The sequence below is a fragment of the Typopeltis vanoorti genome, chromosome 24, assembly GCF_054136105.1.
Source record: "Typopeltis vanoorti isolate ZY-2024b chromosome 24, IOZ_Tvanoo_1.0, whole genome shotgun sequence".
NCBI lineage: Eukaryota > Metazoa > Arthropoda > Arachnida > Uropygi > Thelyphonidae > Typopeltis > Typopeltis vanoorti.
Genome location: NC_143572.1, coordinates 32,053,293 through 32,076,936, shown reverse-complemented (window position 1 = coordinate 32,076,936; position 23,644 = coordinate 32,053,293). Strand labels below are relative to the sequence as shown.

General features: G+C 33.1%; 1 protein-coding gene across 1 annotated transcript in view; it reads right to left on the bottom strand.

Annotated features, from left to right (window-relative positions):
• The window catches only part of Nt5c (5' nucleotidase C), a 112,187-nt gene that overhangs the window by 65,902 nt on the left and 22,641 nt on the right, over window positions 1-23,644 (bottom strand). The window contains exons 4-6 of the mRNA XM_090414152.1: window positions 16,778-16,833; window positions 15,573-15,663; window positions 11,974-12,102 (exon numbers count right to left, since the gene is read on the bottom strand). Of these exons, the coding sequence (XP_090270278.1) occupies window positions 11,974-12,102; window positions 15,573-15,663; window positions 16,778-16,833 (276 nt within the window). The remainder of the gene's footprint in view (window positions 1-11,973; window positions 12,103-15,572; window positions 15,664-16,777; window positions 16,834-23,644) is intronic.

Below are 23,644 nucleotides of genomic sequence, written 5' to 3'. Positions count from 1 at the left end.
AAAGTTTATGCAGCATGTTTGTTACAGCTCTTTTGGTAAAATTTTATTTGATGTTTGCATTTGTGATCGGTCTTAAGGACATCGAAAATTTCAAATGCAATCAAAAAACACTTATTTCATGTAATTGAAAATTTGGACAAATTTTAGGACAATTGTTTTTTAGTTAGATGCCGTGTTCGGCAGTATAATAAATTATTTTTCTTGGGTCTATGCAGCACAATTTCTGTGGGAGGAAGAGACATGTTTCATTAGGCAGTGCTGTTTTTATCCAAATGCACTATTTGTTGACAAATATATTACACAGACTGCAAACGTCTCTGAACTTTATTCAGTGATACAATAAAACTGTGTTTTTCTTGTGTCTGCAGTATAATGGCTGCTAATGTTTATATTTCACAAACAAATCCCCATTCCATCTATTCATAAATTTTTTTTTTTAAATTATGCCCATCATAAATGCAAATATGAAAGTCTAGAGTTTATAGGATCACATATTCTTCACTCCTCCCCCCATATACTTAAAACACAAGTACACATATATCACAGATGTAAATTATTCATAAAATACTGAAGAAAGTGTACAGAAGTACTGAAAGTGTTTTTTATTCATATGTATTCTTTCTCTTCCTTATATTTGCTATTCTTTACATCTTTTAGTAAATCAAGTATAGTAACTAATAATTCTCTTTAATTATTGTTTTTTAATATATTCTGAAAAGAACATTCCTTTTCACCTATCCCCCTCTCCTCAATGCGGGATTAGTTGCAATCGATGAAACCGTTATGAAAAGTCCGACGACATGCAGGAACAAAATTACCAGTAAATTTGCTTGCAACAGATGGTTGGGTTTGCAATGATAAGCTACAATCATCCTGACCTGAATGTGTTAAACTACTTTAGAGCTCCAATTAGCAGAATGGTAGTCTCACAAGAAATGAAGATCATCTCTCACCCAGACATTCACAAACATCCATGCTAACAACAGAATTCAAGAAAAATATGTTTAGCTCCTTATGTATGTCATCTTCATCATTAATAATTGATGTCAAATGCAGTTCCCACTACTTTCTGGCATTCCTTTTGTCCACTGCCAGGTGGCTCAACACTTGCAAATGCTCTCTCTCTATATACTACTCCTTCACATCATTTAGTCACTACTCTTTGGGGTCAATTCCTTTTTGATTACAGTATCCGTTCTACTGAATATCAAAGGTTAGAGGAATTAATTATTTTCTATATTAGATTCTCTTTTCAATTTATTTTTCTGCAGAGTTTTTCATTTGATAACTTTTTTTTTTTTTTCACCTTATTCACACCAATATTCACCTTATTGAGCCCTTGACCATTATCCACGTCTCACACAGAAAGCAATTGTGAATATGCATGTATTTGGTACTCAAAGCTTTGTGTCAAGGCTCAACATTTTACTTTTCTGGATCTTATCCATTGGCTGTAAGCTTACTTTTATCTGAGTTCTCATTCAATCAATAACACTGGCCGACAAAAAAAATTTTTTTATCTGCTGATTATGATCTGACACTTGTTTTTTACCAATTTCAGTGCGCTGATTTCAAATATCAAACCCATTTTTCTCTATCATATCAGGTTTTTCCTCTATGGCATTTTCTTTTTGCTAATTTGTAAGTTTTTGATAGTTTTAAGGAGGCAGTACTATTTAGAGGATCAAAAAAATCGATTTTTTAATATTATTTTCTGAAAGTATATACTTTTAAAAATCTGTTCCTAACTTTTTAATCAAGAAATTCGAAAAATTCCCGAAGATATAGCCTATTATTCAAAGTAGTGCGCAGATCAGAATCGGAGCGCTCATCACTCTCTCTTGTTAGTAAACGAATAAATGCGTAAGAACCTGCAATGGCACATACTGGTGCTTTGAATGCAAGAAAGGCATAACTGACCTAATACATTTAGGTGATGAAAAGTAGGCGATGACAACTGCCTAAAACAAATGAATGCTATATGCGTCATAGCGAACAAAGAATGATCGAAATCAGTCAATTGTTAATCGATCGTTAAAGTATGATGAGTGCTTATAACATTTCAATAAAGTCTCTGTTTTTTTTGTCTTGTTAATTGCATGTTAGTGAAGAAAATACATCATGTCTACTTCTGCTACATTTGTGACAGCTTTACTGTTCCCAGTCAAAGGATAAATATCACTGATTTCGTTAAGAAAGTGTACTTTGCATACTTTGATGTAAAAATTGCAGATCAGGACAAGTCATGGGCTCCAAATAAAGTGTGTAAGTCATGTGTAGAAAATTTATGACAGTGGAGCAAGGGAAAATGCCAAAAATTAGCTTTTGGCATTCCAATGATTTGGCGTGAACCGAAAAATCACGTAGATGATTGCTATTTTTGTTTAGTTCAGATTTCTGGTTATAATAAGAAGAATAAGAAAAAATTGTGTATCCAAATCTCGACTCAGCAATTCGGCCAGTTGCTCATTCCAATGAAATAGCTGTGCCAATTTATAAAGGACTTCCTTTACTTGAGAATGAGCATGATTGGGATATGCCAGATGTTCTTGAGGAGCAAGACCCGGATGTTGATTTAGACAATGAAAATTTAATTTCTAGTTCTGGACTGCAACGTTTTACTCAAGAGGAATTGAATGACTTAGTAAGAGATTTGGGCCTATCAAAGGAATCATCAGAATTGTTAGCTTCAAGATTAAATGAAAAAAACTTACTGGAGCAAGATACGAAGATAACTTTTTATCGTAGCAGGGAAAGTAATCTTGTATTTTAAACACGAGTATGGGTTTGTTTACTGTAACAATGTGTCAGGTTTACTAACTGAAATGAGTGTTGTACAACACTCATTTCAGTTATTATCAAATTCAAATTAAGTTATTATCAAATTCAAATTATCATCCAAATGAGTGGCATTTATTTATTGACAGTTCAAGCAGAAGTCTCAAGTGTGTCTTACTACACAATGGGAATGCATATGGCTCAATTCCTATTGGCTATTCAGTCCACTTAAAGGAACCATATGAGGACAATAAAAAGGTTCTGAAGTTATTAAAATATACAGACCATAGCTGGATCATCTGTGTGGATCTTAAAATGGTGAACTCTTTACTTGGCTTTCAAACAGGATATACAAAGCTTCCGTGTTTTCTATGCTTATGGGATAGTCGAGCTAGAAACCAACACTGAAGTCAGAAACATTGACCTCTTGGAATATCCTTAAATGTTGGAGAACAGAATGTTATAAATCAACCTTTAATCGACAGAGAAAAAATCCTTTTTCCACCTCTACACATCAAACTAGGTCTTATGAAGCAGTATGTTAAAGCTTTAGATTTACAAGGTGACTGTTTCCAATACATATGTGAAAAATTTCCACAACTTAGTTATGAAAAAATTAAAGCCAGTGTATTTGATGGACCGCAAATTAGAACTTTAATGAGAGACCCAAATTTCATGAACTCTATGAACGAAATTGAGAAAGAGGCCTGGACTTAATTTACAATGGTTGCGAAATAATTTTCTTGGAAATAAAAAAGTGTGCAATTACAAAGATCTAGTGGAAACAATGCTTGAAAATTTCCAGTGCCTAGGTTGCAACATGAGCATAAAGCTTTATTTCCTATACAGTCATCTTGAGAGAGTTCCCGAGAATTTAGGTGCTGTAAGTGATGAACAAGGTGAAAGATTTCATCAAGACTTAAAAACTATGGAAGATTGGTACCAAGGAAGATGGAATTCTCACATGATGGCCGACTACTGTTGGAGTATTCAAAGGGATTGCCAAAACAGAACACACAGCAGAAATTGCTACAAACAAAAATTTATTACCTGAAACTCATGTGTAAGTAAAATTGTTATTTTTTTATAAATATTCTTGTAATTTTTAATGAATATTGTTAAGTAGTTATGTATCTAATTATCGGCCTCTCTCGCATTCAAAACGCAAGTACGTGCCATTGTGGGTTCTTACGCATTTATTCGTTTACTAAAAAGTGAGAGCGGTGAGCGCTCCGATTCTGATCTGCGCACCGCTTTGAATAATAGGCTATATCTTTGGGAATTTTTCGAATTTCTTGATAAAAAGTAAGGAACAGATTTTTAAAAGTATATACTTTCAGAAAATATTAAAAAATCGATTTTTTTGATCCTCTAAATAGTACTGCCTCCTTAAAAATATCAAAAACTTACAAATTAGCAAAAAGAAAATGCCATAGAGGAAAAACCTGACGTCATAGAAAAAAATGGGTTTGATATTTGAAATCAACGCACCCAAATTAGTAAAAAAAACAAGTCTCATATAAAAGTCAGCAAAAATTGTGTTGGACAGTGTAATCAATGCTTCACAGTGCACTGCAAACTGTGATTAAAAATGTAATGAAGTGAAAACATACTGATGAATAAACAATTAGCAATCTTTTGTAAACAGTATATAAATTTTTTAAAAACAATATGCCACTTTGTTTCCAAAGATCCACCCTCTTGCAAATGATAATTTGATATTGTGTGAAAAGTGACTAAAACAGTTCACCAAATCACTTGGCTTCTGAAAAATACTTTAACATGCAGAGACAAACAAGTTGTTGTTCCTCTGTATCGAGCCTTGATAAGACCCCATCTGGACTACTGTGTCCAGTTATGGGCCCCAGGGTTTCTTCGTGATGGGGAGGAAGTAGAAAGGATCCAGAGACGAGTGACCAAGATGATAGCAGGTCTGTGGAATGAACCTTATGAGAATAGGTTGAAGATTTGTGGGTTGCAGAAATTGGTCGATAGGCAAAGGAGGGAGTGATATGATTGAGACATTCAAATTACTGAAGGGTTTCTATAAGATTGATCCAGAAGATATTTTTGAAAATATGACTGGTGGTGGGAGGACTAGGGGGCCATGAATGGAAGCTGGGCAACAGCGTGGTTGACAAGGGTGTTAGAGCTAGGTTTTTTACTTGGAGAGTAGTGAATGAGTGGAATAAGCTTCCAGAGTCTGTTGTGTGTGCTATGACCGTGAATGAGTTCAAGGCAAGGTATGACAGGTACTGTGTGAATGTCGAATAGTTGTTCTTGACATGATGTTAGGGCCTCCCTTGATGAGTCTGTCGGCTCCTTGGAGTTGCCCGGAACAATAATAATAATAATAATATAGTTTAATCACATGTAGAAAGGTTACGTATTGGTGATATTCGTTTTAATTATTTAACTATATTAACTTACAAATGTGGTAATTTATTAAGATGATGAAATTTCAATGGATTTCAAATTCATTTGTGTTTTCAAAATACATAAATCTTAGTACAAAAGTTATTAATAATCAAGTAACTGTAGAAACAATTAAAACTGTAAATGCTAAAGAACTGATTTCCTAATCATAGCATCCTATAGAACTGGATTGAAATTTGTTTACCACTAATAGGTTGAAGTTGGTCTTAAAGTCACTATCATTCAAATTTTTAATAAATTAATAGGGCCATTTTATAAATGAAAGATACCAAGAAATTATATACTTGGTTTAATCCTTTATCCAAGTATAAGCAAACAGTTTGCGCCGGAAGCATTTTCAGGACTGGAACAACTCGTATAAGGAAGTTAAGACCTCACATCACTTGCCTTAGTATCCCATAAAGCAAACTACATCTCCTTGCTGACATGTATAATGCTATGCATTATGGATAGCATTAGGTTTCAACCTTTACTGAGGTCTCTTCAGTGGGAGCCAGACCCAGAAGTGATACTATGGTTGAATTAAAACCAAGTGAAAAAACAACTTTCTCTAATCTAGAGTAACTTAATAATAAAGTGTGACACCTTTAGGCAAGTTGTATATGAAAATATGATTTCTGCATTACTTCAACCTTAGTATCTATGGGTCTGGCTCCCACTGAAGAGATCTCAATAAAGGTCGAAACTGGTCTGGGTAGTGATTCTTCCCATAATGCATTATACATGTCCACAAAGAGATGTGCTTTGCATTATGGGATATTAAGGCAAGCGATGTGGCATCTTAGCTTCCTTATATGAGATTCTGCAGTCCTGAAAATACTTCAGGTGCAAAATTTGTTTGCTTACACTTGGATAAAGGACTAAACCAAGTGTGTATATATAAGGAAATAGACAAAAAAACCCAACAAAGCTGGTCAATTGAATAAATTAAAATGGAATAAGAAATTAGTCAAAAAATTAAATTAGCTGTACAATACAGTGTTCAAACTAATTTCAGCCTATGGATCTGAGTGCTGGGCGAGAAGTAAAACACTTGACCAAAGACTAGAGGCAGCAGATATGAGAGTCCTGAGAAAGATTAGGGGCATGAACAAATGGCATCAATGGCAATATCATATTAAAAGCGAGGATCAGGAAAGAATTGGACATTGTCAGCATCCGGGAAGGCATTAGCAGAGCTAATCTTAGGTGGTATGGTCACTTAATGGGAGAGGAAAGATTAGCAAAACAAGTGTTCTCTGTCCACTTGGCAGGAAAAAGACCCAGCAGGAAGACCAAGATATAGGTGGATTGATACAGTAAAAAGTGCCTTAGAAGATAGAAATATAAGATCTGACAATGCTGGAGCCTTGACAGGTAACAGACTGATTTGGAGGAAAATTGTAGATAGGAAGTTAGTAATGATGTAAATTTTTCATGCAGTACTATCATATCTTGTACACTTCTTGAGGGTATATGTCAGGAATTTGACGATGATGACCAAGTATATAATTTCTTGGTATCTTTAATTTATAGTATAACCAAGTGAAAAAACTTCCAACATACCATTTTATCAATTAGTTCTACACAAAGGGCTATGTAAATCATGATCTGCGAACTCTGACTTGCTATAAATGATGGTAGCATGTATATTTCTCATGTTTTATAAAGTAGATATTAACAGATCTTGTCAATTGTAGAGCAAGTTTTTATTTATTTAATAATTTATTTTCATTAAATTTATTTTAATTCAACACATGAGAGTTTGTGAAACCTATAGCACATCAGTAGCATGGGCAGCAATAGCAGATACAAGGCATTTTATACATTCCTGGATGTCTTAGTAGACAGAGTTTATTCTTAAGAGAATGGATGATAATTGCTAGTTTGATGCTTGATGTGTGGTTTAAAAGTGGGATGAAAATTATCTTTAACCATTTGGCTGTTTTATCAGATGTACACTGAATATATATATATGATCACACACAGAGATGGGATGCATCTATTTTATAGTGGTTGCAGCCACTGGATAATTAAAGTGACACAGATAACTGGGCACTGCACGAACATTTTTGGCTTTATACTGAACTTGCTGAACAGGGTGATAGTGCGATTGTTCATATAAGTTTATTCAGTAAACATGGTTGGCCAAGAGTTTTAGTGTACCTGCTCTCCAACCAACAAGCTACAGGGCAGAATCCTACTGTAGGCATGAATATTTGCAGTTGTCTTTAGGTGGGAGATGAATTTCATCAGCTAGTATAACACCACCACCCTTCCTACTGGAGTGTTATTAACAGTCAAAATGTACCTAGAAAGAGACCATTAACTATCGAACCCATTCAATTATCAGAACAACAAGTTCTGATAATTGAAGGGTCTGATAAATCTGATAAATGGCATATTACTGTATATACATATGTGACTCAGTAAGAAGATGATAATATTAGATGGATGTAAGTTGACTGGACAGACTTTAGAAAGTTGTGAAGAGAAGGAGTTGGGCATTTTACTTGATAAGGAATTCAAGTTCATATTGGTAAGACAACTAGCACAGCTCAGAAGATTGCAGACTTAAAAGGACCATCACTTGTAGAAAAAAAGTTAAGATATTATATAAATTTTTAGTCATACCAATATCAGATTATGGCTCCCAACTTTAATAACCAGGGTTTTAATAGAGGACTGATTAACGTGTAGACAGACTGTTAGTTATGATGGTCCGTTTTTTTTTTTTTTTTTTTGTAATTTAATGAGTTTATTTAACATGGGATGGACAAAATTAATTGAAATTTATAAGTTAGTTCAAGAAAAATATATAAGAATAGCACTTGGCTGAAGCAAGCTCTGACAGAGAGTAAAAAAAAAAAAAAATAGTGAAAAAGAAAAATGAGAATAAGTTCGTTTTTTTTTTTTCAAGTTCATTTCAAGTTAAGTAGTGAATTTATTTAACTTTAAGAAAGACTTAGGTAGTAAATATGGCTAGAGATAATTGGTATATATATTTTAATTAACCTATCTAATTTGATAAACTTGAGTAGCTGATAATTATTATGAATATGTGTATAAATATGTATGGAATAATAAAAAAAAAGGATGTTAGAGAATGAAGGATAAGCTGTTACCTTGTTTGCATGAACAAATCCTCCTAGGATCATCTTTTGAAAAGTGGAATAAATGGATGCTTATCACTAAAATATTGGACACAAAAGTTAGTATGCATCCTCTTGACATGACTGTACTGTGCAAATTCATTATAAAGGCCAGGAAATTATATTAAAACGGAAACTTTAATATCATTCTTTTGATAATGTCTCAAAAGTGAGAAACATTTAATTAAAATATTCTAATAAAATAATGTCAACTGTTTTAGTGTAAATCAGTATTTTGCTTTTATATTATATTAATATACTAATATTTTAATATATATATTTTTTTTTTTATTAATTGATCCCATGTTGGAACTCATTTATAAGTCTACAGCCCCTGACAAAAAAAAGTATCCAATCACTGCAACAAATGCAATATACCCCATATATTTTTTGGAAATTTTAATATACTAACGTTTTAGCATGCAATAAATGAAATAGCTCACTTTAAAGTATAAAAAGAAAAGAAAAATTTATGTATGATTCAAAGAAAATAAATTATCAATGTTAGAAAAAAGTATCTGATCAAGTTGACAGAGTTGGAAAAAAATAAGCAATCGCTGAGGAAACAAATGCTTATTATTCCCCAATTTGCAAATAAAAAACAATTGTTTGTGCATGCGTAAAGCATAGAAAAAACGTTTATAAGGAGCAGAATCGTTGTTGAGAAATCTGAATTCTTCCTATTAGTGCTAAGGGATGGCTTCTATGAAAGAACACTTTCTAGCAATTAAAAAAACAATGATTGAACATCTGAAAGATGGAATGTCTCAAGGACAAGTAGCTAGATTACTAAAATGTGCTCAAAGTACTGTATACGACATTTGGAACAGTATCATTCGACTAATAGTGTAAAAAACATGCTCGAAGTGGATGTCTGTGCAACCTCATACAGACAGGACAGAAAACTGGCTGAAGTTGCGAAAACCATGCATTATTCAAATCCAGACAACTTGGTGTTGCATGGTTAAACTAAAGAGTGAATGTAAGTGACCACAAAGTATGAAATTGGCTGAATGGTCAATGATTTCACTTTTGCAAGGAAAAACGAAACCTTTTTTTGACAAAGCAACATAAAAAAGCGCATTTCCAATGGTGTAAAAATCAAGTAAATTGGCTATCTGATGACTGGAAAAAAAGTAATTTTTAGTGACGAATCTCTAATTTGCCTTTAACCACCTTACTGGCCATTAAAGATCAAATTCGTATCCATCGTAAATTTCAATGTAATATCAATGGTATTACAATTTTAATATGCACTTCGCATCCATGGTAATGTGGATGTATATATACGTCCTGGTCGGTAGTGTGGTTAAAATGGTGATAATAATGATACCTTTGTATGGAGAAGAGTTGGTGAACGTTCCTTGATGATTGCATTAATACCATGTTAAATTTTCAACTTTATTTACAGTTTGGGGTTGAATGATATCACAAGATGATGGAAAACTGTGTATCATGCTATGTACAGTCAATTCCAAAGTCTATGAAGAAATTTCAGAGCATTTTTTTGGTTCCTTGTATCGGAAAATGGTTCCAGGATTCCAATGACTTCATTTTTCAAGATGATAATGTATCTTGTCACTGCAGCAGACGAATTAAGAACTATCTGCAAAACAATGAAAATACTTCAATCAAACCTATGACTTGGCCGTCGAACAGCTCTGACCTTAATTAGATCGAAAATGTTTGTAATGTTTGAAAGCAAAAAATTGACACCAAAACGCCCATAATGTCATCAAATTATGTCAAGCAATCATGGAAAGCTGGAGCAAAATTTTGCTAACTGACTGTCAAAAGCTTGAGTCCATGCAACGAAAGATGAAAGCCGTCATTCAGACTAAAGGAAGAATAACAAAATACTGAGTTTAGTGATTGGATAATATTTCCTGATCAAAGAATGATCACATACGTTTTGATTCAGTGTTTGATTTTCCATTCACCTAATTTCTGGTTAAAAGTAACAATAAAATAATTTTTTAATAAATTTTATTTCTTTTTTAACCATATTTATATTCATAACTGTTCAATTTGAACAAAATGTATATATTGAGGAAAAATAAATCCTAATATACATATGATGTTAGTATTACAATCGTTGATTGGATACTTTTTGCCAGGGATTGTAGATACAATTCCAGGAAGTGCAGTTGCTGGTTTTTTACAATTTTTTGAAATATTTTATGTTTCAAAGTGAAAGCAATACAGTAGTAACTGATGATAAAGATTGTTTTTCTTCTTAGGAACAGAACAGAAAAATCCAAACAATTTCTTTCTTATATTAGCATATTAAGTGGCTGCTCCTAATATCTCTAAGCCAACTTATTAAATATGGCATAAGGCCTGGAATAAGCTCATATTCTTATGATTGACTGTATGCATAATTAGGGAACAAAATTTTTCTCTATGGAGTCAAAGCCCCCAATGTAACAGAAATGGAACTAGCAGAAGAATTGGATGAGTATCAGATCAACATAACAGTTGATACTGAAACAACACAAAAACAGTGAGATTTATCCAAGCAACAAACAGGATGTTATATTTGGACAGTAATGATCAGGAAAAAGAAGGGGTAGTTATAGTATTCAACACTAAACATGAGGATAATCTTGAATGGTACACAATATTAAGTAGAGTGACACAGGCAAATACAGAATGGGGTAACTGGACAATGAGACGTCTTTGTGCCTACAGTTCCAGAGAAGATTCTACTAAGGAAGAAGTGGAGCAATTCTTCAAAGGCCTTAGAGAAGGTAACTGACACAAAGAAAAAGGAAGAGTTAAACTAGCCGTACACAGTGTTCAAACCAATTTTAACACATGGATACGAGATCTGGGTAAGAATAAAACACTTGATGTTTTGATAAAGATTTAAGGACATCAATGGTAGTGTCATGTTACAAATGAGGATATTAGAAAATAACTTGACACTGTTAGCATTCAGAAAAGTGTGAGCAGAACTAATCTCAGGTGGTATGCAACTTAAATGGAATGGTTCAGTATATACTTTGCAAGTCAGGATGAATTTTGTACTACTTGTACAGCAAACTAAATTTAAAGATTCTGATGTACAAGTAGTCTATGTTTCTCCTGGTTGGTTGGTTGAGTGGATTCTAACTTATATCCAACTGGCTATAGATTTCAATCCAATTGTACAAATGTCTGAATGTTTTTAAGGTGGCATATGAATTTTTATCACCCTTCTTTTTAAACAGTGAATCCCTTCCAAACATGATAGTTTGGAAGGGATTCTGGCTTATCTAACTTTAGTCCCATAACAATTACCACAGCAGGCTCAAGTCAGATCAACTACGAGCCTATAGTGCTAACAAAGTATAAAGTTTAACCTTACAAAGACAGGATTATCAAAAAAAAAAAAAAGTTACCTGAATCATGAAAATGCATCAAATCTCGAATCTAAAGATTCTAAGCACACTGTTGCGTAAGCATACAGGAAATGATCCACATGTAATAAGTCATTAATTACTAGTGAAACATACAGCATAATAAATATTGAAAACATTTATATTTAATATATATTCTTTAAATTATAAAGTTAACATACTTTTTTAAACTATTTGAAATTACTTGAAATATCTGAGAGACAGACAGAAATAAGAAACTTCCTCACTTGAATATCATGAAAAAGGATTTCTGGATGATAAGCTATATTATGTCTTTCGAAATACTCTGTCACATTTGACAGCAAACATATTTCAGGAACGGAAAACAGATCATTCAACTGTTTCATTCTGGCATCCTAATAAAGATAATTAAAAAAAAATAACATAACATGTTAATTTTGTTAAAATTTACCTTAATAAATTTATTTTATATTAAAACAACATGTAAAAAATTGAAATTACTACTAAATACATATACACAGAGTTCACAAAATTTACTGCAACAAGCAATATATTATATTGCAAAAGTAAACTGATGAAACTGCATAAAAATAAATTCATGGAGTTTCTTCTAATAATTGAATCCATGTCTTCCCATTTGTGTTGAGCACCATAAAAATTATTTGAAGGGGAATTCCATTATCTCTATTTTCCCTAACACCGCAAGGTAAAAGAGGGTATAAGGAAGATGAGAAGATGAGATGAGATAGTTATTTGACGTTCCTTTAAATGGATTCACCACACTCTTCGAAAACCTCTTCTGAACTAATCCTTTCACTCTTTTTTATACACTCATTTATATAAATACTTTCTTGTTACACCATCTCTTAATAAAATATGACTGAAATTTTTGCTAATAATACTGAGTTAATTTATTGTATTTTGATTTATAAGTGTGTGAGATATACAGAGTTATTTAGACTTAAGTGAAACACGTATATTTCCTTAAACTATATGTTGTCTGTATGGCAGCTATACATAGCAGGACAATGGCAACCAAGAAGTCTTTGTTAAGCAGTTCATTATAAAATTTGTGTAATGTATGAGGGAGGGGAAAATATCTGCTACTACAGTGTGATAAGAATTGTAGAATGACTTTAGTGTTATTCAGTTCACCACTTCTTAAAGTGATATGGAAGACTGCTCTCAGAAATCCAGCTTTGACAATTAAGTGCCAATCTAAAGGCCACTTTTCATTCAAAGAAAAGTGAAACACATTTTTGGAAGTGGTTAATTATTTTTTATATCTAACTGATACTTTTTTCCCCATTAGTTTGTTTATTCATTCAAGGGAACCCAGGTTTTTTAAATTTTTTTTTATATGGCTTCTATAAACTTACAGTACATTCAATATCATCAGTAGTTAAGGATTTTTTTTTCTTTCTATTTTTATTAATTATATATATAATATATAATTGCTACTAGTAATTTTATATATATATACTAGGGTGCTCCATAGTATATATATATAAAGATCACTAGCACTGAAACTGAACACCAGATTAGCATGAGTTAATCAATTAATTACAGAAATGGGCAATAACAAAATTGCACGCTTTGGGTGATATATCAGTTGACTAGTTAAGTGAAATGAAAAGCAAATGAAATTAGGAAGTTTATTGCTGATTGCTTCAATGTTACCAAAGATAATGCATTTCTTCAGAAAAAAAAGGAAAGAAAAAAAAATTGTGACTAGGAACAAAAGCTGGACCCAATCATTATGATCCATGAAAAGTTAATGTATAGCATATAATAAATTTAGTTTAATCCTTTATCCAATTGTGAGCAAACAAAGTTTGCACCTGAAAATATCTTCAGGACTGGGGTAAGGCAGTACAACGCTGGGCAACTCGTAGCAAAGGTGGAACAAGCTAACATCACTCCTATCTCAGTATCTCCCATAATGCAAAACACATCTCCTTGTGGATATGTATAACGTTATGCATTAAGGGAAGGGCAACTACCCAGACTAGTTTCGACCTTTATTGAGGTCTCTTCAGTGGGAGCCAGGCCCAGAAGTGGAGATACCAGGCAGAAGGATTGGCGAGGTCATCTTTACCTATAGGAGTTGCCAAAAGGTATAGTGTATAGCATACTGTCTCCATAATTCATTTCAGGCTTTTCAAAAATTATGAAACAATCTTTTGTCAGAAAGTGCATACTGACCATCTTTCAAGATAAGAAAGGTATCATTCACAAGACTGTGTAATGAAAGGAACAACAATGAATTAACCTTGCACTCATCCTGTTTCTTGTTTAGAGAAACAGGATGAGTGCAAGGCCAAGAACAGTGCATTCACTGAAGTTGTGGAACATCCTCCAGACATCCCAGACTTTGCTCCATAAAACTTCTGGTTACTTCATAAACTGAAGACACATCTCACAGGTATCTATTTTGAAATAACAAACAGGTCAAAGCAAAGGCAAGAAAATTAAACCTACGAGGTTTACTATGTCTTTGACAAACTTGGTAATGGAGGAAGACTATGTTGAGAAGAGAAACAGTGTATGAAAATAAAGTAAGAACCTTATCTTTTTTTTTAAGTGACATCTCGTTTGGATGTGGAACTATCACAATGAAGACATTACTTTCAGACTCCTCCCCCTCAAACAGATCAATTTGGAAGAAAGTTGTCAATGGGAAGTTAATAATGGGAATTTAATCATGCAATACTATTCTGTACATTCCTTGAAGAAATATCAGGAATTTGATGATATTTTACATAATGAACAGAAACTTACAATTATTGTGCATTTTTCATCATATCTCAGATTTCTGTATGTTTGTGAATTATTTTCTAATCTACTGTTTAGGTCAGCTCTTTAAACAATTCAAAGATTTTTACTTTTTCTCTAGTAGAACTTTGAAAACCGCAGGCAGAATATGTCTCATTCAATTTCGTATTTTGAAATCTGTCCACATCACATTCTACTTGAAATGTCTGCTTTCATGAAGTTTATTTTTATATTCACTGCAAAATACCTAGCTATTCCTTCATCTCCCTCATCACAATTACCTGAATAAATCAAAGTTATTATTTAGAGATATTGCTCCTGTTTTTGTCTTCATCTTGACAACATTAATTTTGTTGGTAGAATGTTTCTGTAATTCCTTGAACTCCATGCTTCATATGTTGATAGAGCTACCTTCAATTCTGTCGAGTTCAAGGGTTGCAGTAGCCTTTCACTATTTGTCCTGGTTTTCCTGAATAAAGAGTATCTGATTACATCATATATGTGTAGTTTTTGTTAATACAGAATATAATATGGTCAGCTGTGTCTCAAATGGCCAGCCCATTTCAGTATGTTAACTGATATTCCACATAGATATCTACTTAGAAGGTCTGACAATAGAGAGTGAAAACCATTAGGTCAGAAGCCCTGGTAAATTCTTTATTGACTATGTGCAGAATTTCGATTATTTAAATCAGCAAAACTAACCTTTTTTTTAAAAAAATATGTATTCACTTTTTTCAGATACAGAGAAATGAAATTCAATATAAAATATGCTCTGCTGAAAGTATACAGAATGACACAAAACAAAACTAGTTGAGAATTGAAGAACTGTTAAAAGTTTTTTTTTTTTTTTTTTTTTTTTTTAAATATCAGAATTGGTTATGTGATTCTTATAAAAAATGTTCAAGAACTTCAATATAGCCAAAGAAGTCAGATGAACACATTTTTTAAAATGAAATTCATGTCATACAGATGTGATGTTAACACTAAAAGGATAGTAAAGAACACGATATAGTACTAAATCTAACAATAACAGCTTAAAATGAACTACAAACTCAGAATTAGAGTTAGTGCAAACATTTTCACATACCTCACCTGATGAGCCTCGAATCAATGCCTGGGGAATATAGGAACCTTCATAAATATTAACCACTTCTTTTTCACTTAATGGAGTGAGTCCTCTGTAAAGACACACATTTTACATCAAGGAAAGACTACTGAATGTAACTTGTACATGTAAATGGTAAAAAAAAAAAAAGAAAGAAAAATAAACAAACTTCGGCAATAAATAAGTACTGGGGAATATAGGAACCTTCATAAATATTAACCACTTCTTTTTCACTTAATGGAGTGAGGTCCTCTGTAAAGACACACATTTTACATCAAGGAAAGACTACTGAATGTAACTTGTACATGTAAATGGAAAAAAAAAAAAAAAAAGAAATAAAAATAAACAAACTTCGGCAATAAATAAGTACTATATAAGCCCAAGAAGAGTCAAGTTTTAATATAGTGGCTCTCACTATAAAACTACTGAAAAGTAACAGCAATGCTAAAGGAAATTTGCTATAGCAAAGTTTCTCTATAACAGACTATTCCTTTCATCTTATGAGCATTATAATGAGATTTAAGTGTTTTCATTTAATATTGTGAAACCAAATTGAAAACACTAAATACAGTCAACTCTTCCTTATCACAAGAAAAAACAATGCTCAATACAAAATAATTAAGCAAAAGTTCAGTATAACCTCAGATACAATGATTTTGATAACAATGGGTAAATAATAGGGAACTCATTGAATTTCAGATTTTTATTGCATCTAAATTTAATGAAAGATATGGTTCTAATATTTGTTCTCCTTTCCTCATGCCTTCCTGAGTGACACACTAACTGTAAAACATCATATAAACAAACAAAGAGAACAATTAGCCAGTCTCTTCATCAGTTGCTACTTATAATTAGTGATAGTCTTGGGCCAACTATCTCTGATTGGCTACTGGTGGAGACTGAACTGCCCACTCAGTCTCCAAAAGCTATAAAAGGCCTCACCTGCTGCCTATAAAGGAATATAAGCTGCTAGCTGATTTTTTTGAACAAAAAACTTGTTTAATTATGCTCCAATGTTTCCTAAATCACCAGATTAGATACCAATACCTCTTGGCATTATAAACTATTCCTCACATACCCCCCCCCCCCCACACACACAATTAGAATACATGTAGTATAAATTATTTGTAATTAGGAGCAATTCTAACTAACATTTACCCAAAAAGATAAAAAGTTAATTAACTTACCGGTAAACACTTTCAAACTGTATCTGATGAAAAGAATCGATCTTCATTAACAAACCCTATATATAAATGAAAGGCTAAATTGAAACCTTGAATCACAGACTTATTCAAGTATAGTGAAGTACCTGACAAAGTAAATCAAAACAGTAAGATTGGTCAACAAGACTAAAAACAGGTAAATATTATATCCAAAGTATTACCTTGATGGACCTGTGTTTCACTCAAGATTTCTCCATGAGTGCAGGTCACAAAGATGCCTCCAACGATCTTGATCTTGAACCTCTCTCTTCCATGTTATATCCATAGATTTCACTAGTGGATCTTCCCATCTAGTAGGTGGTCTTCCTGGGTTTTCTCTTTATTCTTGGTTGCCAGTTGAGTAATCTATATGTCTATCTGTTATCCCTGAGTCTGGCTATGTGACCTGCCCATCTCATCTTGCTTTCGTATACTCACTTACCACATCTTTCATGCCTGATCTCTTTCTTAGTTCGGTGTTTCTAACATGTTCCATTTTGCTGACATTACAAATCCTATGTTCTATTGCACGCCAAGTTATTCTGAGAGTCTCTTCTTTCCTTGTCGTGTTCCATGTTTCTAATCCATATGCGAGTGATGGAAGAATATCACTATTAAATAGTTTTGCCTTCACAGAAATGTTAATATTTGGATCAAGTAAGTGTTTCTTTTAGTGTGTTTGTTAAATGATAACCATGCAGCTTTCTTTCTTTTTGCTAGTTCTTCAGATATATCATTATTCATTTTTATTGTTTGTCCTTTATTGTTATTAATGCATAGGCGACTGTCACTTGTGTAGATGTTTTTAGTCCATTTTGTTTTTTCTAGATTCATTTCTAAGCCTATCTTACTGCTGTTTGTGTAAATTTTTTCACCCATTTCTTCTAGGTCTTTTGGGTTGTGGGATATCAGTATTAGATCATCAGCAAACATAAGGATTTGTAGTTTTTCACCATCTATGCTTATTCCTCCATTTAGGTCATTTTTTTCAGAACGTATTCTAAAGTGCTGGTAAATATATTTGGGAGATCACATAGGCAGACCCCTCTCTTTATATCTATATTTATAGGTTGATCAAATAGCGTTATTTGTGTTGTCTGATTTTTGTTAATTTCTTTTATCATATGGATGTAAGTAGGGTCCACATTTATTTCCAGTAAGGCACTGATGACTGCATTGTGTTCTATGGTATCAAATGCTTTTTTAAAATCAATAAAAAGGAAACAGAGGATTCGGTATTCTCTGCATTTTTCTGTTAGTTGCGAAATGACCTGGATATGATCTATTGTGGAGAAGCCTCTTCTGAATCCTGCCTGCTCTCTACTGGAGTTGTCTTCGAGTGTGGTTTGGATTCTGTTCACGATTTTATGTGAGAGAGTAGACAGATTGGGCAATAATTGTCTTCCTTGTTCCCTTTTTTGAATAGAAGTATGGTTTTTGAGTCTTCCATTCCTCTGGAATCCTTCTTTATTTGAAGTACCACGTGAATCTGGCAGCCAAGGCCTTGAATATAGTTGGTCCACCTTGTTGGATTTCTTCAGTCTTAACATGATCAAGTCCTGAGGCTTTACCTTTACTCATTTTCTTGAGGGCGTGTTCTATTTCTTCTTTAAGTAGATCTGATATGTTGCTTGGTTTTGGAATGATAGGTTCTGAGACTTGGCACTTAGTTGCACAAAGATAGTTATAAAAATTCTGCACAATTTCTTTTATTCTTTTTCTATTAACATGTTTTTCTTTATTTTGATCCTGTAAAGCAGATGGAATTGACTTTAAAATTTACTTTCTCTATTTTTTTCAGGCTGGTTTTGCCTGCACTGCTTCTCTTAGGTTTTGTATCCTGAAAGTTTTGTAGTCTTCTGGAATTCTTTTCCTTAAGTAACTTACAGATAATTTTGTATTCTAGAAAATTTCCTTCAGATTTCTTGTTCTTTACTCTTTTTCAGTAGTTCTATAGTTTAAGGTAAGAGTCAATGCATATTCCAAACAGCATAAGCTTAATGATTTAAAAAAAAAAATCAGAAAAAAAAAAGCTAAAATGAATTCTAAAAATTCATTAATTTTACAAATAATTGTAAAAAATCATATTTTATTATATATTTGCAAGAAAATAATGAAAAAAAAAACCCAGTTAAACTACACAAAAAATTAAGTGTTTATAAATACCCATACTCTTCTTAAGAGCATCTCTATCCGTCTCTCTTTAAAGAAATTGCTTTGGTGTCTCATCAAATACCTAAGCAGTTGAATGATTATTTTTGGTAATTATAGTACCTAACTGTAGAAGTTAATGGAAGAAGTGGTTAAAGATTTCCTTAGAACAGATTTTGCAGTTATTAGTGGAAAGAATATCAGTGCCAGAATGATGCAGCAGTTTTCAAGTTAAGCATCTGTATTATTCAGGAACAATTTCAGCTCTTAGGCCATTATCATTTATTCCAAACAGAAGATTAACACCCAGGAAGTACTGGAGAAGGTTTGCTCTTGTGTGATTAGTCAGAAATATATTATGAACTTTTGGGCCTGCATTGCTTAAATAGTAGCAGTTTAATAGTGGAAGCCCTAAGCCTCCAACTGCTTCTTTGACAGCTGAAATTTCTTCTCAACTTCCTAGTACTACCTAGACTAAAAAATTGCATAGGTTTATTATATAATTGTTTTCTTCATTTTCTACCATGTCTAATATTTATCATGTACATCCCAGATCGACATAATAGGGGTGACTGAAACAAAAAAGGCCTGAATATAACATTTTGTATTTATTGCTCAGAAAGATCTCACCAGTTTTTGCCTTTTTTGTTTCAGTCACCCCTATTATGTCGATAGACGAGGCTAATCTTCTTGAATGGCAGGCAGTCTCAAGTAGAGTAATGTGGGCAAATATGAGAATGGGGAACTGGACAATGAGACTTATTTGTGCCTATGGTTCCACAGAAGATTTCCTTAGAACAGATTTTGGTTCTACTAAGGTAGAAGTGGAGGAAATTTTTGAGGCTTTAGAGAAAGCAACTGACACAATGAAAAAGGAAAAGTTGGTCGTTATTGGGGATCTAAATAGCAGAGTAGGAAATGATTGTCAGACATACAATAATATTTTGGGAAAATTTGGAGAAAAGAGCAAAGCTCATAATAATGGCAAATACCTGTTTGGATTTCAGCTCAGGACATGGACTAGTTATTACTAATACAATGTTCCAACATAAAAATGTGCCCAAATTTACATGGAGAGAAAAGGCAAGGAATAAGAAAAGTCTCATTGACTATGTTATTGTTGATAGTGATGTTTTCTCCCTTGTGCAGGACACTAGAGTGTACAGAGGATTTGAAATTGGAAGTGATCACCATTTAGTCTTGAGCAGGATAAAATTCAATTTCATACTGAAAACAAGAGCATGTAAGAAAGTTTTGAAGCGAATAAAAGTTGCACAGCTCTCAGATGTAAACTGTAGACTAAAATACACAAACATTATTCAAGAAAAAAAATGAAAGAGTTTGAGAACTGGAACCAAACCTTGGAAAGTCAGTGGCAAATTCTGAAGAAAACATTGATTGATTCAGCCAGAGAGGCATGTGGTGAGGTTTTGTTTACAAGGATAGAAAAATCAGAATCCCCATGGTGGATACAGGAAGTTAAAGAGGCAGTGAAGGAAAAGAAGAAAGCATATCAAAAGTTCCTGGCAAATAAGTCAGCTTGTACTCTTAGAGAAAATACAGAGACAAATGTAAGAAAGCTAAACACTGTGTAAAACTAGCTAAACAAAAGTCATGGGAGGACTTTGGTAAGAATATAGAAAACAGATATCAAGAAGGTGGAAAGATATTCTAGAGGTGTTGACAGAGCTCAAAAATGGAGGAAAGAGTTATGTAAAAGGAATTAGAGATGATAAAGGTGACATGAAAAGAGGAGAAAAAGATATCCTCGAAGTATGACATCATCATGGTCAGATGTCAATAGTGACCATATATGGAAGTTTCATGGGTCGTGTGCATGCATACAATGGAAGTCCGGGCCTTTATAAGCCGAATTATTCAGAAGGATTTTGTCTTAGGGTCTTCACCTTCTCTTATCTGGGTTTGCCACCATGCGAGGTCTGTCTTCAGCAATCAAAAGAGGAGCATCATAAGTCGCAAGGGTCCTAAAGGGCACAGAATAATTGGCGACTCGGACAAAGAAGAAATTTGGCAGGAAATCGAGAAGAAGCCAGCAGAAGGAAAGAAGGACAAAAGGGAGCACTTATGTGAACAAAAGATTCATGTAAAAGGCAGTGCTGAATAAGAACTGTTAGTAGTTATATATGTGATAATTCCGAACAAGGTTGTAAATCAAGTGTATCTGTTTATGGGTGCAGTGAGATAATGCATATTGATATTGAATTAAGCTTACTCACGATATGCTTTATCATCAGTTTGTGTATGTGACTGGCAGGATATTCTAGTTTATGAATTAACTTTAAAGGAAGAAAATCAGAACTAAGTTTGAATTAGGTAGGAATTGAAAATAACAGATTTGTAATGCAACTGTATATATATATATATGTAAATATGAATCCAACTGTGTAAATATTAATTTTTGATTTAATTAAATGGTTTGTGATGTTAGATCCTAAATGAAGGAAACTTGGAAAGAAATCATTCATTTGGAATCTAACATATAAAACTTGCTGACAAAGAGAAATACCTGCACATCAGCTGTAATTAAAAGTGAAACTTCTTCACTTTATGTAAAATTTCTATTCTTTATTTCAAGTGCCTTATATTTAAGCTGATGTGATTATATTAAGATTTCATTTTTAAGTATGTCTAAAAAAAGAGAGATAATCTGATTTAAATTTAAGCCTCACTTAAGCTATATAAAATTTACTGTGAGTCATCAAAAAAGTTGCTAAGTAATAATTCCTGGAAGGCATAAAGCTACACGTGTAAAGCGGCTATAGTTTACTCGGAAAATTACGTTGCCATGTATTCTGTGAATCCAAGTATAACAGTGTCGTAAAAGTAAAGGATGAACCCAAAGGAGTGAAAAGATAAGGGCCGTTTGCAAATAGGGGACTGAGAAAAGAGGGCGCTCTATAGAAGAATATAAGGGGTTGAGCCCATATCGGAAGACTCTCTCTGGTCGTAACGTTTTCCTGTTTTGGTGGTTCGGAAGGTAGCAGGCAGTTTCGCATAAAGGGGGTGAAGTCTGTGATAAGATGTCAGACTGCAAGCGTTCTTAAAATGAAGTAGGATTCTATGCAAAGCTGAAGGTAAAATTTCCAGCCCTAGCAGAATCAATCCATCACTGAAAAGTCTCATCGAGTTGTTCCTGAAACGCAAAGATTTGAGTCTGTTTTCAGCAGAAGGAATGAAGATAGCATAACCCCTATGTTGGCGTATGGACAGCCAATAGATGAGAAGTATCCAGAAATACATGTGGTGCAGAACGATGCGGAAAAAGCTCAGTAAGGTGCAATTACTCCATTTTGCGTGAAAGTTCATTAGAAGAGAGAAGATTGTTTATGAATGTGAAATTAAGAACTGTATTCTAAAGAACTCTGTGGACAGTCTCTATTTAAAAAGTTAACCTCTTTTGAGCGTAAGAAGAATTGTTTGGAAGAAATCTTTTGTAATTTTGTATGTGATAGGATTAACTTGATGCGATAAGAATAGTAGAATTTAGTATCTCAGTAACATTAGAATTTGTTAGTTTTCTCTTGCGAGTAATACTACTGAAAGGTATTTAGCTTAACTTCATATCATTTGCTATCTATCCCAATATGCAGTTACTGTGTTTAGCATGCTTTATAAGATTTAATTAGTTTAGAATGTGTTAATCTCTTAGTTCGAGTTTTATTTAGTATTGAGCATAATTGAGTGTATGAATTTTGTATTGTGTTTTAGATATTCCAATAAACATGTCATATTTACCGGAACCTGAGTCATGCCTGATTACGATTCCAACTTACCACTTATAAAAATAGAACCTATTTTGGCGGGAAGGATTTAGAGAGTGAATTTAAATATAGATTTAAGTCACGACTGCAATAATCTGAATCTATATGGCAGTTTAAATAAGATATTGTGTAAGAAAGCTAAGAATTTAGTATTGTCTCCCTGAGTAAGGATCTTTTCTACTATAGGATACTGGCTGGCACAGCAAAATATAAATTCACCAGTATCCGAAGAGGAAACAATCCTAGATATAAGAATAAGATTAAAGTAAGAGAAGAAAGAATAAATAATGAAAGGTGAGTATATAACAATAGAGCAGCCGGTAGGATTTTGATTGTATAAGGTTTTAGGTAAGAAAGGATAGATTTAAATAAACAACTAATTAAGCATAAATCACATAGAAACATCGATATAACAGTGAACAACACATTGAACTGATTCTATCAATGCACTATCCTGAAAATTTTGAATCTGCATAAGATAAAGTTTAAGCGATCAATAATAAAACCATGACTAATTAAGGGTAAAGATTAATATAAGTGGAGGAATGCTAACAATGTCTGCTTTATCTTTAGTTTAAAATCTTAATCTCTCACTCAGTACATAATCTAACTGGTGCAGTCATAAAACAAATAAATTTGCTAGACTATAGAGCGTGAGAACATAAGAACCAATAGAAATATATAAATGATGGTAGTCGATAGTTAAGGCAATCAACCATTTACGACATCTCATGAAGTTTAACCAAAGAATAAAAAAAGACAAAGCAGTGTTGAGAAATACATAATAGAAATACAGAAAGTTTTAACAATATGTCTCCATTTCAAGCTCATATTTTGTTAAAGTACATGGTAATAGGTCACTTACAAACAGAATCCACACAGAAGAGAAATAAGTGGGTTCTTGGCTTTAACAAGAGTA